At 38.0% G+C, this 18,087-nt stretch overlaps 1 protein-coding gene across 3 annotated transcripts in view; it reads right to left on the bottom strand.

Annotated features, from left to right (window-relative positions):
* The window catches only part of SMARCC1 (SWI/SNF related BAF chromatin remodeling complex subunit C1), a 174,715-nt gene that overhangs the window by 85,297 nt on the left and 71,331 nt on the right, over positions 1 to 18,087 (bottom strand). For all 3 annotated transcript variants that reach the window (XM_028095898.2, XM_028095899.2, XM_028095900.2), the window contains exons 11-15: positions 16,734 to 16,858; positions 13,046 to 13,105; positions 8,938 to 8,975; positions 5,809 to 5,930; positions 1,715 to 1,786 (exon numbers count right to left, since the gene is read on the bottom strand). In XM_028095898.2, the coding sequence (XP_027951699.1) occupies positions 1,715 to 1,786; positions 5,809 to 5,930; positions 8,938 to 8,975; positions 13,046 to 13,105; positions 16,734 to 16,858 (417 nt within the window). The remainder of the gene's footprint in view (positions 1 to 1,714; positions 1,787 to 5,808; positions 5,931 to 8,937; positions 8,976 to 13,045; positions 13,106 to 16,733; positions 16,859 to 18,087) is intronic.

Here is an 18,087-nt window from a genome sequence, read left to right as displayed (position 1 = left end):
TTGCTCTGGAACCTATGCTCTTAACACATGCTGCATCTCATTTCTAGATTCTTCCTAAAGCCACATGTGGATCTGGCTCCAACAATGGCTATATACCCAGCTAGGTGAGGACTAGAACCCATGAGGCCAAAATCAAAGTTAAGACAACAACAGATTAAAAAAAGGAGAGAAAAACCGAAATTCTGAGTCACAGCAGATTTCACAACATACCCAAGCATTTCTGCAACAAGATACTTAAAACAAGAGTGTTGAGAAGCTAGAGACCCAGCAAAAGTTCTTGCCACAAAAGTAAAACAGAAATCTGGCAGGTTAAGTAAGGGTAGCTACATCAGAGTAGAAGGTACACTGCTCAAAAAAGGTCTCATATAAGCAAAAGTGGATAAACAAAGACCTAAAGGTAAATTTTTAAATTTAAGCTGACTAAAATGCTAAACTGTGCTTGTAAACAGACGACTGCCAAGAACTGTTAAGTATTTACAAATGCTGGCAATCGGCACATTAGCTAGAAGAACATAGCATGTCCGACTAGATGGAAAAACTAAAAGGGTTTCTTATGCCAACTCTTTGATTGTGGTTTTATTTTATTTTTTTAAAGATTTTATTTATTTATTTGACAGAGAGAGACACAGTGAGAGAGGGAACACAAGCAGGGGGAGTGGGAGAGGGAGAAGCAGACTCTCCACTGAGCAGGGAGCCCGATGCGGGGCTCGATCCCAGGACCCTGGGATCATGACCTGAGCCGAATGCAGACACTTAACGACTGAGCCACCCAGGCATCCCTCTGATTGTGGTTTTAAATGAAACCTTACAGCTTTGTCATGGAAAAGCTGGAATTATCTCTGACATCTAAACTTAAAATCTCAAACTATCATGGACAATCTATTACAAGAAAATATTTATTATTCAATTGTCTGTATTCTAACACGTTTTATGTGGAAAATTATACTTCTCTAACAATTTAAACAGGAGACATTTATTTGTGAAGTCACATGAGCATAACAAACAAGGAATTAATAAAGATAATATACGGAAAAGTATTTATGGTATGATAGCTGTGGATTTATTTTAGGAGAAAGGGTTTCCAGAAATGTGTATTTAAGGGTCACCAGGCAAAGGCAAAAATTCTTCCTGACAAGATTCTTCCACCCAAGTTTTTGTATTTCCAAGGCAAAAGCACAACAATGCTTTATGTAATTAAGATCGATTTATAGGCAGCTATGTCATCGTATTTGGCATTCTTTCAATTACTAGTCATTCATCATCAAAATAAGATAAAGATTCCACTTTCTCCTAGATCATTATATGTAAATATATATATAATCTATAAGACATATGTAGACACAAGGTGGGAACTGTCAGGCAGAAACCTGAACCCATTTTAGTGAATGCCTGTTACCAAATTCAATCTTAGCTATAAGAGCTGACATGCATGTAGTTCAAGGTTATAGGTTCAAGATGGAAATGAAAGAAAAAATCAATTCCTTTTTAAAGGAACAATTTCCTTTACAGCAAGGAATTCTATGTGGCTGAGATATGCACACTTTTCTGAACAGAATAACACATTTGCAAACTTCCACACATTGCCAAAAATGATCTCAGAAGTATCCTTTTAAAAATCCCTGCCCAACACATTCAAATGAACAATTTTTCTAGACACTGGTCCCTTTCTAAAGTAAGTAATGGTATCAGGATTACATCTTCACATTTCACTCACATTTCTGGAGTCTTGGATTTGTTCTTTCCATTGAAAAACTCAGGAAGAGCACGCCGTTCAATCACGTGAATACTGGGGAATAAAAAATAAAAAGTCCTCTTAGAAAAATGAAATCTTGAAATTTAAGCTAAGTTTAATTTTCAAAGTAAAACTGAAATCCAAAAACTGAACATTCTTTTTTTTTTTAAGATTTTATTTATTTATTTGACAGAGAGAGGGAACACAAGCTTGGGGGCAGGGAGAGGGATAGGCAGGCTTCCCGCTGAGCAGGGAGCCCGATGCAGGGCTCAATCCCAGGACTCTTGAGATCATGACCTGAGCTGAAGGCAGACGCTTAATGACTGAGCCACCCCGGCGCCCCCTGAACATTATTTTCAAAAATCAATTGGCTTGCACAAGTTCCTATGCATTAAAAGCATATTATAAAAGAAAGTTTTCCCTCTCTCACCCTTAAGACTTATAGTTTTTCTATTCTCATACCCAAACTCAAAAACTTCTATCAACACATTGAAAGCTATCTATTTTATTATGTTCTTGACGTAACACATCACAAGTAGATGATGAGCCACAAAATACAAAGAGTTCCTTGGAAACGGACAGACATCACAGCAGCTGGTGTGGCAACAAAGTGATGAAGTGAACGACCAGCCAAAAGACAATGGAATTTACAATCATCAGTTTCTCGGGCTCTTAACAACAATGCACCCTTTTGTGCAGACCTCAGAAACTTTGTGCTGAAATGGATTTTTTTAAATATTTCAGTAATCTACTGCCTTTAAAAAGATTATAGAACTAATTTTCAATATTGAGATAAAGGCACTGGTAAATTTTTTTTACTTTTTTTTTATTATGTTATGTTAATCACCATACATTACGTCATTAGGTTTTTGATGTAGTGTTCCATGATTCATTGTTTGCGTATAACACCCAGTTATACATTCTGCTCCACGCAGAATGTACCCTCTTTAATACCCATCACCAGGCTAACTCATCCCCCACACCCCTCCCCTCCAGAACCCCCAGTTTGTTTCTCAGAGTCCAAAGTCTCTCACGGTTCGTCTCCCCCTCCGATTTCCGCCCCTTCATTCTTCCCCTCCTGCTACCTTTTTTTTTTTTTTAACATATAGTGTATTACCTGTTTCAGAAATACAGGTCTGTGATTCAACAGTCTTATATACAATTCACAGCACTCACCATAGCACACACCGTCCCCAATGTCCGTCACCGAGCCACCCCATCCCTCCTACCCCCCACCACTCCAGCAACCCTCAGTTTGTTTCCTGAGATTAAGAATTCCTCATATCAGTGAGGTCATATGATACATGTCTTTCTCTGACTGACTTATTTCGCTCAGCATAATACCCTCCAGTTCCATCCACAAGGCACTGGTAATTTTATAAAATCTTACAGGTGATAAGCACTATAGAGACCAGATAAAACTCAGGCCTAATGCACTATACAAAAGACCCAACTGTGTATCTAGTACAAAGGCACTGACACTAATACTAATCAATGTTTTTACTGATGACACTTTCTAGTTTCTCAGTGGCTTTCCACATATGCAACATGTATTGGTTATGCAGGGAAGAGCAAATCAATAATCTGTGAATGTAACTATAGGCATCATCTGGCTGGCTTAGTCAGCAGAGCATGTGACTCTTGATCTCGGGGTCCTGAGTTCGACCCCCGCCCCCGCCACTGGGCACAGAGTTTACTTTAAAAAAAAAAAAAGCATTCACTCTTGGATCATTTGGGAACATTTAAATTGTTTGAACAGGATCTGTACTGCCAAATACTATAAATATAATTAATTACCTGAAAACTTCTAGGAAGATAATTTCTAAGATGAATTAATGCTATATAGTTACATGTAATGACTTCCCAAGTTTTATAAAAATAGCTGTAAGCAATTAATTATATAGTTCAAATATATCTCTCATTGTTTTATTGTTAAAGGTTAGGAAGCCCACAAAAAACACAATTTCTATATTCACCAAGAACAAAACACACATGAATGTTTAACCCCAAGAACTTTCTTTTCTGAATTGCTGGCAGCTGATTCCTTAGGTTCTGAGAATGAGTCAGGAAGTGGGGTGGTCAAAATCAGAAAACTTGAGTTCTTCCAATTGTCCACTGCAACGGTGGAACACTTCCACTGACACATTACTTGTCTTTATCCATAAAATAGGGATGTGACTTACACTTCCACTGTCCATAAGAGCAAGCTATGTGACATGCAATGGTTATGATGCAAATGAGTGTTTCTGCAACCTATAAAAACCTACCAAGTTATATACCGTTAGGATTGCACTTTTTTTAATTTTAGAGGAAAAGAACGCTAGTTTCTCAGGTGTAATCTTTCAAACCATTCTGAACCCAAATATGGAATTACAATTACCAAAAGTGAGACTGAGACACTTCCAAATTTAAAAATAATACATCATCAATGTAATGAAGACTGACCTTCAAAGAAGAGCTATATACTTATTCTGTCCCAGGTTCTATTTATTCAAAACATTTAGGAACAGCATTCAGAGTTGACCTTAAAGGCATGCAGAAAAGTCTCAATATTACTGTCATACTTTGTGGGTTTTGGAAAATAATCAGGTATAGTTCCAAGTGAATCATTCACCCTATTCTTTTAAATTGGCTTCTATATTCTTTAGAAGCCTGTGTGTGCGTGTGTGCGTGTGTGCGTGTGTGTGTGTGTGTGTCTAAATCCATGTATAAAGATGCATATATGTATAAAGACACACATACACAAAATCACATTTATCTTTAAAGAATGATAATGTGTAACAATTGAGAGCAAGCAATAGATCCAAATAAGACCACAAGATTCCAAGTTAAGGGCAACATCACTAGAGTTAAGTGTACAACTTTCCAATGAAAGTACCTTAAAGAAGCTAACTATTTGGAGGGATAAGTTCTGGTACATATGTTTAAAAATAAAAAGCCAAATAAAAATCAGCTTGATATGAAACAGTCACACTTTGTAAGTACTCAACAAATTATCTAGGACGGTGCTCCAATGATGCCAAATGGTTGTGGTAAATGACAGGGAAGATGCTGAGGAAGGTGTTTTCTTGAACTTTTTTTTTTGGTAAAGATTTTTTATTTATTTATTTGAGAGAGAGCTAAAGAGAGAAAAGGAGCAGAAGCAGACTCCCTCCTCTGCAGGGAACCTGATTGCAGGGCTTGATCTCAGGACTCCTGGGATCATGACCTGAGCCAAAGGCAGACACTTAACCGACCAAGCCACCCAGGCACCTCATTCTTGAACTTTTTATATGTGAAAAGCCTCTTAATGTTAAAAATATTTCCTACTGGGGCACCTGGCTGGGTCAGTCAGTAAAGCATGTGACCCTTGATCTCAGGGTCATGAGTTCAAGCCTCACACTGCATGTAGAACTCACTTAAAAAAAAAAAATTCCTATTAAAATGAAGTCATTACTAGGTAGTGAGAAGAGTTCTTTTTAAAATTTACTTTTTGGGGGCTCCTGGGTGGCTCAGTCATTGGGCGTGATCCCAGGGTCCTGGGATCGAGCCCCACATTAGGCTCCTTGCTCCGCGGGGAGCCTGCTTCTCCTTCTCCCACTCCCCGCCCCCCGCTTGCTTGTGTTCCCTCTCTTGCTGTGTGTCTCTCTGTCAAATAAATAAATAAAATCTTTAAAAAAAAACAAAACTTTTTTTTTTTTTAATTTTTCAGTAATCCCTACATCCAATGTGAGGCTCGAACTTACAACCCCGTGATCAAGAGTCGCACGCTCCACCGACTGAGCCAGCCAGGCACCCCTAATATTTTAAAATCATATAATGTTTTAAAATTATTAAATACTCAATTATTCGCCCATCTGAATTCTAACTGATTCTAAATGAGTTAAGTCTAAGCTGACAAAATTTTACAATCCCTAGTACAACACAACTTAGTTTCAATCCCTAAACTGCTCTAAAGAACACATTCCAAAGTGAAAATAAAATCACTTTCCATCTCCCTTCATCCAATCTGACAGTGATTAGCGATAAAGGGATTTGGGCAGGGAAGTTCTTCCACACCTAAGTACCGTACTCACAGGTGTACATGGCCCACTCACCAGTTATAATCAAACCACGACGCATAACTAGGAATAATAATGTGATTGGTCTGCTCTGTCACATTATCTTCTCCAGGGTCAAGTGAGCGACTCTGATCACCTTTGCTAGGATCTTCATCTTCCTACAGAAAAGAAGCCAGAGTTTAGAGAAACAGAGAACAGCAGAGACATAAATAACAGCTTTCAAACTTCTCACATTAGGGCACAAAATGAAGCTATCTGATCCAATTTCAAGGCTCAGAAAAACAAATTTCAAATAAAAACACCCTTTCACAGTTTTTAAAGTACCTTCATAAGACCTCCAGATGACACAGCAGATTCCTCCCTTCTACAGATGAGGGTATCAACTCAGAGAAGGCCCAAAACTTTTCCCACAATAGCCTGCTTCTTACTTGGCCAGTTTTATCTAATCCTAGGGTCACAAATCTAAATTATCAGTTCTCAAGTTATTTATAAGGTGACTAAAAGGACACTAATGAGGCATAATGACACGCCTTCCCCTACCCCAAAGATTGATCAGTAAGTATCTGCTAGTGGCCATATGCACCTTATCTCATTCATTCCTCACAATAAACAGCAGGTATTATCACCTCTTTTATGGATGAGAAAATGATGCACAGAGCTGGTAAGTTATAAACAGGGTATAACTCCAGAAAACCCAGTTTGAGGGCCTACACTCTCAATCACTTTCACTACTATAAGCTCTGATTTTTATCAGATTTGTGGAGGTTTTACAAATGATTCCACCTAAAAACCTTGCCTGGCTAAAACAATAATTTCAGAATCATTGCTTTGGGTCAAAACCCAAGAACATTTCTTATGCTACCAGTAAAGAGTAATAAGTACTTTTAAATAACAGTATCATGTAACACACAGTTTCACTCAAATGTTTCCAGTTAACCCAGAAATGCCCTTTATACATTTTTCTCCCCAAACCAGAACCTGATCAAGGAATCCACATTATATGATACATCTCTTTAGCTTCCTTTAATCCCTGCCTCCCTTTGAGGGGGTACTTTATGACATTCAAATGTTTCAAAATTCCAGGCCAAATTAGTTATGCAATATCTAACAATCTCTATTTATCTTACTGATTCTTCATAATTAACTTCTGATCAAAATTTTTATCAAGAATACCACAGGAAGTAAGTTTTTTTGACATTCAGATATTTTCCAATTTTCCATTATACCATTGTATCTATCAAGTTTTCCTCTGTGGTGTTTTACTGTCTATTCTTATGAAATTTTTTTCTATTAAGAACCAGTCAAATTTTGAACCGTACTCTTTTATACTGGTTCCACAGTTTAATTTCTACCTTTTAAGTTAATTCATCATAAATGTCCCGTGCTATAGTGTTTGAAGTGAGGATCTAGTGTTACTGCCTAGAAACTTAAGACAATAATTTCCTTAAGATCAATGAATATAGAAAAAAACGTAATGTATGAAAGCCCCAAGGAAACTCTGGTTGTTAACTAAATGATGCTGGAACAATTTTGATGACAAAGGTAAGAAATGTTATTTCCCAAATCAGGGGAGCTAGTAAAAAATAGGCTCATGGTTAATGAGTTTTTGAGATGCAGATTTCACAAACTCAATTAGAACACAAAAAATTTCCTTTATTCAGGAAAACCAGGGAGAGACTGGCACTGCACTTAAAAAAAGCCAATAGTCTATGATTTAATTATCTGAATGAGGGGGAACGCATGGAATGACATTATGGGACCAGCTGTTAAGAGTAACTACTTATAACCAGTTTTGGTTTCAATTTTACAACAGACTTGGCCCTAGTTTCAAAATACCCCTAGCCACTGGCATTAAAAAAAAAAAAAAAAAAAAAAAAACTACATGTCAACTGTCTGGCTTTTTATTTTGGTCTCTTTCACTACCACACAATAGTATTTACACTAAATGATGACATCTTTTTACAAATATAACATCTGTTAATGGTTCCTAAGTAGCTCTTTATGTAAAGAAGTCTAATTTTAAAGAAAAAAATCATACGGGCGCCTGGCTGGCTCAGTCGGTGGAGTGTACGACTCTTGATCTTGGGATTGTGAGTTCGAGCCCCACACTGGGTGTAGAGCTTACTTAAAAATAAAATCTTTAGGGCACTTGGGTGGCTCAGTCGGTTAAGTGTCCGACTCTTGGTTTCAGTACAGGTCATGATCTCATGAGTCCTGAGATGAAGCCCCACACTGGACTCTGCGCTCAGTGGGGAGTCAGCCTGAAGATTCTCTCCCGCTGCCCCTCCCCCGACTTGCACATGCACGGTCACACATGCTCTCACTCTAAAAAACAACAAAGCTTTAAAAAATAAAATAAAATCTTTAAAAAAAAGGAAGCCTAAGAACAAATTCAGTTAAAGAGCCTTATGTAGATGAGTTTCTTGAACGTTTTCAGGGAAATCCTATCATAAGTAGGTTCATTCCTTGAATGTATAAAAAATAACAATAAATGTCAATTTGGGGGATTTCTCTAACTCAATGAAAAAGAACTATCCATTTTCAGCAAAGTAAGGGAGTTATTTCAAGGGGACTGTTATTTCAAGGAGTAGGGATTAGTTACACCTAACTAATAACACAGTCAAATATGACAGTTTGAATGAACAATGGGCCATTTACTGAAAAGGAAAGTAAAATCCTGCCTTAAATCCAACACCTTTCAACAATATCATTATTGCTACGTCTCTACCACAGGACTGATGAAACAGGAAGGGGCTGTGAGGGCTCAAAAAAGGCCAAGAGTACGCTCAAAGCCTGTGGGCTGGAGTTGTACCCACAGAAATGGAAGTGAGAAAATCAAGGCCATTGACGTGGTCCCTGCTTACCTGTCCTGTCAGAGGACACTTGGAACACTGCAGTCAGCTCTGATTACTACCTTGCAATCAGGGGACAACAGAACCAGAAATTACAGCATAAGAGGAACACCTCATGAGGAGACAGAAATTTCCTCTCAATAAAATTTTCAGAGTCAAGAAAGACAAATTATTTCAGGGGTGTGTTAAAAAAAAATCAGAAGGGCCTCAAAATTGAACATTTCTAAGGACACTTCTAACCCGTGTTCCTACTGTTCCACACACAGGACCCCTCAGACAGCTACTTGTGCACCAGGCCTAACTAAATTGTTACCTTTCCTCCTGTTGTGACTGTTTCTTCATCCTGCTCATCTGTAAAATCAAAATATATGATTTATTTAAAAATCAAGTAAACACTCTTTGGATTACTTGAAAACTTCCAGGTAATTTTAAAAACTTAAATTGTTACATGCAGAGAAAAGGAAAGAAATAAAGCATTACGAAAGCAAATCCACCTCTAGTAATTCAAAAAATTGAAATCGTACACAGAAGCACAAAGGTGAGAACTTCAAAGCACTAATAATTAAAAATTTCCAACAACAGGGAATTTATAATTAATTACTGCTTGGGCTACTATCTTAGTGATGATCTTGCTAATAATAGGTAAAGGACTTGACTGGGGCTCTTACTCCTGAGATTTGATGAAACAAAGTAATGACATTTTAGATCTCAGAGGACATGAGTGAAGGAAATGAGGAGCAAAGAAAAGAAGTGAACATCAATCACTATGAAGTCCTGGTAAGGGTGATAATATATTCTGAGGATAGAGGACTCCAGGACATAAATCCTGGCCTTGCAAAAGAACAGGAGTAAACCCAAGTATAATTTAAACCAGGCAGCTGATTTCCACAGCGAAAAGTGCCAGTGTAGACAATTGTTTATATCCGAATGAAGGCTGCGTTTGCATTATAATAGCAAAGCTGATTAACTGAGACAGAGACCATATGGCCCACAATGTCTAAAATATTTACTACCTGGCCCTTTCCAGGTTAAGTCCGCCAACCTCTATTTTAGAGAATATATAAAGATCAGTAGTACACAAACAGGTAGTACTCAAACTTTCAACTGTATTTCATAGAGGGCCTCTACTACATGCCGGCCACGGTCCAAATGCCAAGGACACAATGAAGAACAAGAAAAGGTCCCGTCTTGGGCGCCTGGGTGGCTCAGATGGTTAAGCGTCTGCCTTCAGCTCAGGTCATGATCCCAGGGTCCTGGGATCGAGTCCCACATCGGGCTCCCTGCTCCTTGGGAGCCTGCTTCTCCCTCTGCTTCTCTCTCTCTTTCTCTCTCTCTCTCTCTCTGTCTCTCATGAATAAATAAATAAAATCTTTAAAAAAAAAAAAAAAGTCTGTTTCTAAAAAAAAAAAAAAGAAAAGGTCCCGTCTTCAAGGAGTTTACATTCCAGTTAGGAGTGGCAGGAGACAGAAGAGAAAACACACAAACAGGTATCAGATGGTATCAGAGGAAAACAAATCAATATATTTTAGAGAGGGTGTGGGTGGGTGGACCCTTCCAAATAAAGAGGGAACCAGCCTGGTCAAAGGGTCTCAGGTGGGGGTAGACCTGCCGCCGTCACAGATCTCCAAGGCCACTCTGAGCATGAATAAAGGCTGGGAGAAATGAGCACAGCACAAGAGCAGAGTGCAGTGACACAAAGCATTGGCACGAAAGTTACACAGACCCAGACCTGAGTCAGTGCTTTGTCACTTAATAGCTGTCTGCTTGGAAACACTACTGAAGCTCTCCAGGCTCCATTTCCTCAGCAATGACACAGGGCTAACATGGTTTTGCAGTGAAATGCAAACAAAGGTAGAATGATACCTGGCAGAGTACTCATGCAAAACAGAGATGGACACTGTTGCTTGATTTCTAAGTTAGACAAACACCTGCAAGCACGAATATGGGATTCACTGTGTGGTAAATAAATTATGGTCATCCAGCTCTGCACAGTGACTACTTTTATTCTAGGAAGTGACAAACAGATCTAAATAAGGTTGTCAAAAATGAACTTTTTGTCCTTTGGATCTTGATAAACCACACGATAAACAATTTCTCACTAGATGGTGCTAACACAACCTAATGATCTCTCTCCGGTCAAAATATATACCATTTAAATTTAGTTTAACAGATTTCTGTCCCTCACGTAGTCTTGGTACCTGATGGAAACAGACTTCTGATAATACTAAAGTAGGAGGGAGAGATATCCTGCTTACTGATTCCTAAAGAGTAATAATAAATGTTCTCTTCCTCCTTCCAGATGTGGGCAATCACACTTTCACCTCAGCCCCTGGATCTTGCCCTTTCGGAGATCTCAAGACAGAAAGGAAGGAAGGACTTGGTATATGTAGCTAGGTGACATATAAGGCAGAATATGAACCAGTTAAAACAATAAACAACTCTGTGAACAGGAAGTCCCAGCTGATGGATCAGTTACCCCTGGCATGGTTCGGGTTATACCTAATGCAGAAAGCCAGATGATTAAGTAATACATGGAAAGCCCATTGGTCCCTGGATGAAAGGCCAGGACAACAGTTTCAAATTCCATTTGACTCTAGCTCTCCAGCTGTGATGAGCAGCACCTTCGGCCACAATACCCTTACTATTTAGACCTCAAACCATTCACAAACACAAAGGGAAGATCTCTTATAACCAGCACTAAAAATCTTAATCCAATTGACACCCTTAACCATTTCTTAAAAATGGCTTCAATTTGGCTCCTCTGATAAAGTCTATTACATAAACACTCTAATACTCACCTCCACCTCTAAAAGGACAACTGTCCACTCCCTTAAAACTAGATTGATTCCTTTTCAGGATATATACTTAATATACCCACTATCATTCTGTTTAACAAATTGTCTCAGTGAAGATAATCAAGTCTTAACATTTACCCTGCTACATCACCGAAAATATAAAAGACTACATATAGCTAGTTTTGTTTTCCTGGCCTTTGATTCAGTGGTAAGTACCAGTTGTGGCATAGAAAATATAAAAACTTATAGAAAAATGGAAGTTATTAATTGTTATTAATATTCTATTAATAATGTTAAAGATAACTGAGAGGAATGTTTTGACAGTATTTCTTTTTCAGTTGTTGACCTAACACCACCTTTACATACACTGTCAAGACAATTTTCTATTTCTACTTTTGACATAATCAAAAATGGAGTCATCCACTAATGTTAAATAACAGGCTTTAAGCCAGAAAAGGGAGGGTATAGAGAAATGAAGTAAAAAAAACTCTCCTACCTACCTACTCATAGCTGTCATCAAGAATCTCTGAAAAAGGGGCGCCTGGATGGCTCAGTCAGTTAAGTGGCTGACTCTTGATTTTGGCTCAGGTTATGATCTCATGGGTCCTGGAATCCAGCCCTGAGTAAGGCTCCACACTCAGCAGGGAGTCTGCTTGAAGATTCTCTCCCCCTCTGCCCCTCCCCCAGCTCGTGAGCTCACACGCTCGCTCTTTCTAAAATAAATAAATCTTTAAGGGAAAAAAAAGGATCTCCAGGGGAAAAAAACAATCTCTGCAATTTGTATGAAATACAGAATTCACCTACTGAAGAGATAGAGAAATTGCCGTCCCATTTTTCCACATAAGGAAATCTCAAATACCCCTTCCAGGTGTAAAATTCCCTAACGTCAAAAATGTAGTATATACTGAAAACACCAGGTTCTCCTTTGTTTTTTTTTTAAGAAGATTTTATTTATTTGAGAGAGAGAGCAAGAGCGAGGGTCAGAGGGAGAAGGAGTAACAGACTCCCCGCTGAGCAGGGAGCCCAATGTGGGGCTCGATCCCAGGACCCCGGGATCATGACCTGAGCCGAAAGCAGCGCTTAACTCACTCAGCCACCCAGGCATCCCTCCCTTGATTTTTACAAGTGAAGAAAGAAACCGAGATCCATATAGAACACTCAAGAACAAAGATGTTTAAAACTACCTCTATTTTTTAAACTGAAGAAAGTGACTACACCCCTCTTGTCTACCCGACAGCACATCCAATGATTATGTCTTACTGGTGAAAATGTACTCTGTAACTTGTAAATACTATGAGCTGATGATGTGATTCTCATTTTACACTATTTAGAAAGCCAGAAGAAATACTTTAGAAAATAAATCATTCAAGAGTCAACAGACTTTTGTTCTGAAGATGTAAAACCAAATCGGTAAGAATGGAAAAAATGGATCACAGGAAATTATATTTCCTGATATGGCAGCAAACAAAATGACAGTGGTGCTAAGGGGGCCATGGTCAACCTCTGTGCTGGACCAAAAAGGTAGCAACTGGAAGTGACATCTCTCGGGGAAGAAAGAATTATCAGAGGAACTAAATCTCTGAGACAGAAAACAACACAGAAGTCTATAGACTGCTTTGGTCTTACCTAGATCTGCGACAGTTCCTCCTTTAACAGGTGTGTTTTCACTGTCTTTCTTTGGGTTCACTAGAAAGAAAAAAAAATCATGTTTTAGGGGAAAAGTTCTACTTTTTAAAAAAGAGAACAGAATAAAAGATGATTGAAAACTACATGAATCTCAATGTAAATCCACTGTCACCCAGAGTTCACCATCATGAAAAACTCCAAGCCCAACAGAAAAAGATTAACACTTACTGTAACAGACTGCATTTTGTAATTTCCCAAGCACCAATATTTTTTCATGACAAAAGTACACAATACAAAAATATATACGGCAAAACCTGAAAAGAACCTTTCAATCCCTTCCCCCAAAGTATTTTTATTACATTTTCTGTGCATTTGTTGATTCCCATTTTTGTGCCATTCACTTAGATAAGCTGAGAGAGAACTAACACCTTTTACATATCTATGTAGACTTCAAAAATAGAAATGTTACCCATACTGTGCTCTTCCTTACCACTCTACTTTTCTCATTCAAGAGTGTGCCTGTATGACCTTTCCATGTTATGTATTTTTAGTTAAATTATATCTCTTTCATTTTCAATAAATCCACTGTGTCCATGGGTGGGTCATAAGGTAACTAGTCCTATATTAATGGAGACTTAATTTATTTGCAATTTTTTACTGCAAAGTAATCCACATTCTTATATTCACCTTTAAGCACACATATAATTACTTAAAATGAGAGCTCTGAATTTAAAACTGCTACTGGATATACACATTTTAAAACAACAGATATAGCCAAATTGTGTTAAGTGGCTTCATCAATTTTCACATCCACCAATAGCATTTGAGAGTACCCAAGTTGGGAATCATCTATTTTCTAAGTTCTGAAAATCTAATGTATGAAAAATGTTCCTTTAATAATTTACATATCATTGGTTAAATGAGGTTGAGCATCTTTTTGCACATTTATTGGCCCCAAAATTTGATAAAATTACCAGTACAAAATACTCTGCCCCTTACTCTATAGGGTGTAAGAATCTTTATACAAATTTAGAGTTCTAATTCTTTGTTAAATGGCTAATGAGTATTTTCCCCCAAGGCTAACACTTGCTTAAAGTACACTAACATTTTGAAGGTTACTTTTACATTTTAATTTGGCACTTTAATCCACCTGAAGCTTAAATTCTTATTTTTGACACAAAGAACAGTACTAAATTTTTTCCACAAGTATTTATGGAACAGTTTGGTCTTTTCCCACAAATTTGCCCTGCCAAATACACAATAAATTAAACTGATAAACAAACATGGATCTACAGTTGAATCACATATTCTACTCTACTGATGGATTCGGCCATTCCTGTGTCCAAATCATACTATATCCATTATTATAGCTTTTACAGTTCAGTTAGTTATCTGTTAGAACTACCACCATCTTCATAGTTCTTTTACTTAAAATAAGTATTTGGGGGGCACCGGGATAGCTCAGTGGGAAAAGCGTGCAACTCTTGATCTCAGGGTTGTGAGTTCGAGTCCTACACTGGGTATAGAGAATACTTAAATGAATACGATTTAAATAAATAAATAAATAAGATATTTGGGGGTGCATGACTGGTTCAGTCAGTAGAGCATGACATTCTTGATCTTGGGGGGTTGTAAGTTCACACTGGGTATAGAGATTACTTAAAATCTTAAAAAAAAAAAGCAAACAAACGAGAGGCACCTGTGTGGCTCAGTCAGCTAAGCATCTGACTCTTGTGATCAAGCCACCCATGGGGCTCCATGGTTAGCATGGAGTCTGCTGGAGATTCTCTCATTTTCCCTCTGTCCCACTCACATTCACTTTTTCTAAAATAAATAATTAAATCTATGAAAAGAAAAAAAAACTGAGAAAGATGCATATTGTAATCCCTACGGCAACCACTGAGAAAAAAACAGATAAAAATCAAATAGAGAATATGAAAATCTATATAACAGAAAACAGAATAGTGGTTGCCAGGATATGGGAGAAAGGAGATAATCTATACTAACCCCCAGTAAGTATAGGGTTTCTTTTCAGGGGGATAGAAATGTTCTCGAATTAAGAGGTAGTGACTGTACAACATAATGAATACACTAAAAAAACCAATGGAGTGATTAAAATACACTTTAACTGGTGAATTTTATGCTATGTGAAGAATATCTCAATTAGAACTATGCTATATAAAAAAGGAAGTCATAGAAGTTCTAAAATAAAAGGAAAGCAGGGGCGCCTGGGTGGCTCAGTCAGTTAAGCATCTGCCTTCAGCTCAGGTCATGATCCTGGGTCCTGAAATCGAGCCCTGCATCAGGCACCCTGCTCAGTAGAGAGCCTGCTTCTCCTTCTCCCTCTGGGCTTCCCCACCCCCACTCATGCACTCTCGCTCTCAAATAAATAAAATCTTTAAAAAAAAGAAGAAGAAGAAAAGCAAACACAGAAGCCAGAACAGAACATTGAAAGTAGTGGATTAAAGTAAAACAAGGGAGGAGGTAAGAGAGGGACAAATAGAAAAAAATTATCATAATGGCAGACTTAATCCCAACGACATCAATAATTCTTTAACACTTCAGTGGACCACATACTGCAATTAAAAACAAAAAATGTATATTGGGGAGGGGGGCAAAGCTCAACAATATGCTGTTTAAAATCGATATGCCTGGGGCGCCTGGGTGGCTCAGTCGTTAAGCATCTGCCTTTGGCTCAGGTCATGATGCCAGGGTCCTGGGATCGAGCCCCGCGTCAGGCTCCCTGCTCCACGGGAGGCCTGCTTCTCCCTCTCCCACTCCCCCTGCTTGTGTTCCCTCTCTCACTGTCTCTCTCTCTCTGATAAATAAATAAAAACTCTTTAAAAAATAAAATAAAAAAATAAAAGTGACATGCTTTACATAATCAAAGTGAAAGTTAACAGGATGCAAGAGAGGTAAGAACAAAGCTTGTGTAATTTACAAACTACTCTACTGAAGTCAAGTACAGTGGAGACTAATTTTAAAAAGTGTAGAAATAAAAGGGTGTGGTGTGATGAGGTTTTATTATCATCAGAGAACCTGGCCTTCAAGACAAGCACTACTATGGCACATAGACACACACGACATAAGAGTCAATTCATCAGGAGGACATGATGATCCTAAGTGTATATGCCCTTAAATAGCAGAGCTTCAAAGTACATGAATAAAAATACTTAAAAGAAAAAATATTCACAGGAATCAAGGAAAAAAATAGACAAATCCACAAATATAGTTAAAAGAGTCTAACATTCTCCCAATAACTTATTTAAATAGGTTAAAATGTACATAGATAATACGCCACCTTCTCATCTGTATATTGATTTTAATGGGATTTAAAAACCATTTATTTCAAAGCATTGCTCAATTTAGAGAATTTTCTTTCTTTTGTTTTTTTTTTTTTGAGTAGGCTCTATGCCCATGTGGGGCTTAAATCACAACCGTGAGATCAAGAGTCACCTGCTCTACCAAATGACCCAGCCAGGCGCCCCATTAGAGAACTTTTTGGTCACGGTGTTTTTCTCACTAAGTAGCAGAAGTACACCAAAAGATTGGGAAAGGGAAGAAACATTTGCACCTTGAAAGTTGGGAACTGGGGGCACAGAGCAAGAAATGATTCATCCCATGGCACTGCTAAAGAGTGATTAAATCACATCTAATACTCTCATAGTCTAGGCAGAAGAATACAAACCATTTTTTGGAAGCACCACTTCCTCTATGTTGGGTACCGGTGTTGGGTCTTCCATGTCCTTGGTAAGATCTTCTTGCTCATCTTCCTCTTTCTGACTTCTGCGCTTCCCATAAAGACTAGCTTGGCTAAAACATATAATGCATATAAATATAAAAAGGCTGACTATAGCTACCCATAGCAGACAATTTCAGAGGCTTTACCCTCATTGTTAGAATCTATGCTCAGAATCTCTTTAAAAAGACAAATAGAAACCAAACAAATGAGGTACATTCCCAAATTACATCTAACCAGCAGAAGGAAAATAAAGGTTACTGGGAGTAAGAAATGGCCCCAGAAATTCTACTATACAAATCACAGACAGATCCTAAAGGGGGCTTAAATTATATAATAAAAGAACATCTGCTAAGGAAATATGGCACATATTTTCTCTCACATAAACAATCACTTACGTAAGAAATTTTCTCAAAGATATGTACAACCGTATTTTCCTGGCTCTTTGTATCATCCAAATATCAGGAACTGCAAAGTAAAATCACTTAGGATGGTACTAATTGTGTGTGTCTTTGTGTGTGTGTGTGTGTGTGTGTGTGTGTCTTTGTGTGTGTGTGTGTGTGTGTGTGTGTGTGTGTGTAAAAACTGCCATCGCCCTTTCTTTAGTTTATTTTTTAAAACACATTCCAGAAAGCAGATTAGGGTTCAAACAAGAATGGAAAGACTCCTTACCTTGATGAATTATAGGGGATACAGGATAGAAATTATCAACTACCTCATATAACATGATGTGTACCAGAAACGAATAAGGGTACCAAGAAAACAAAACATAATCAAGATCGAAGGTGACAGTTAAGCTAAACCTTGGGAACTGTAACAATTCAGCGTTTCAGCATAATGAGTGGAGGCATAAAGGCATAAGGAACGAGATAACCTGTTCTGGGAAGGAACAGGCAGGAAGCAACACAAACAAGTGAGGAGTGGAGAAAGAGCTGATGGAAATATACAGTGAGCCAGCCCAAGCCCTCACACTGCTGAGAGAGTGAGCAGAGTTCTCTTCATGACAGACCACACACTGGCATAGGTTAGAATCAGGTATATAGGTAAAAATATTTTTTATATTTTTAATAAAAACTGCATGACAATTTTTCAAAAGCCTGTGAACCTAAAGGTGTTAGGGAGACAAAGTAAGGGAAGGTCAATAAAACAAGAGTCAGGAAAATAGATGTCAATGTCTTTTCATTAAAGGAAACAACACAAAACTTGAATGACTGCTCATTTGAAGACAGATGTATTCAATTCAAGGATATGCATACATCTACTTTGGGAAACTCAATTTGGTGGGTTTTATACTCAGAGTAGA

The sequence above is a fragment of the Eumetopias jubatus genome, unplaced genomic scaffold (assembly GCF_037043125.1).
Source record: "Eumetopias jubatus isolate StellerSeaLion01/CBP00866 unplaced genomic scaffold, mEumJub1_p1.0 scaffold_1, whole genome shotgun sequence".
NCBI classification, from domain to species: domain Eukaryota; kingdom Metazoa; phylum Chordata; class Mammalia; order Carnivora; family Otariidae; genus Eumetopias; species Eumetopias jubatus.
Note: the sequence above shows the minus strand (reverse complement) of the source record. Positions and strands in the feature narration are given on the sequence as shown.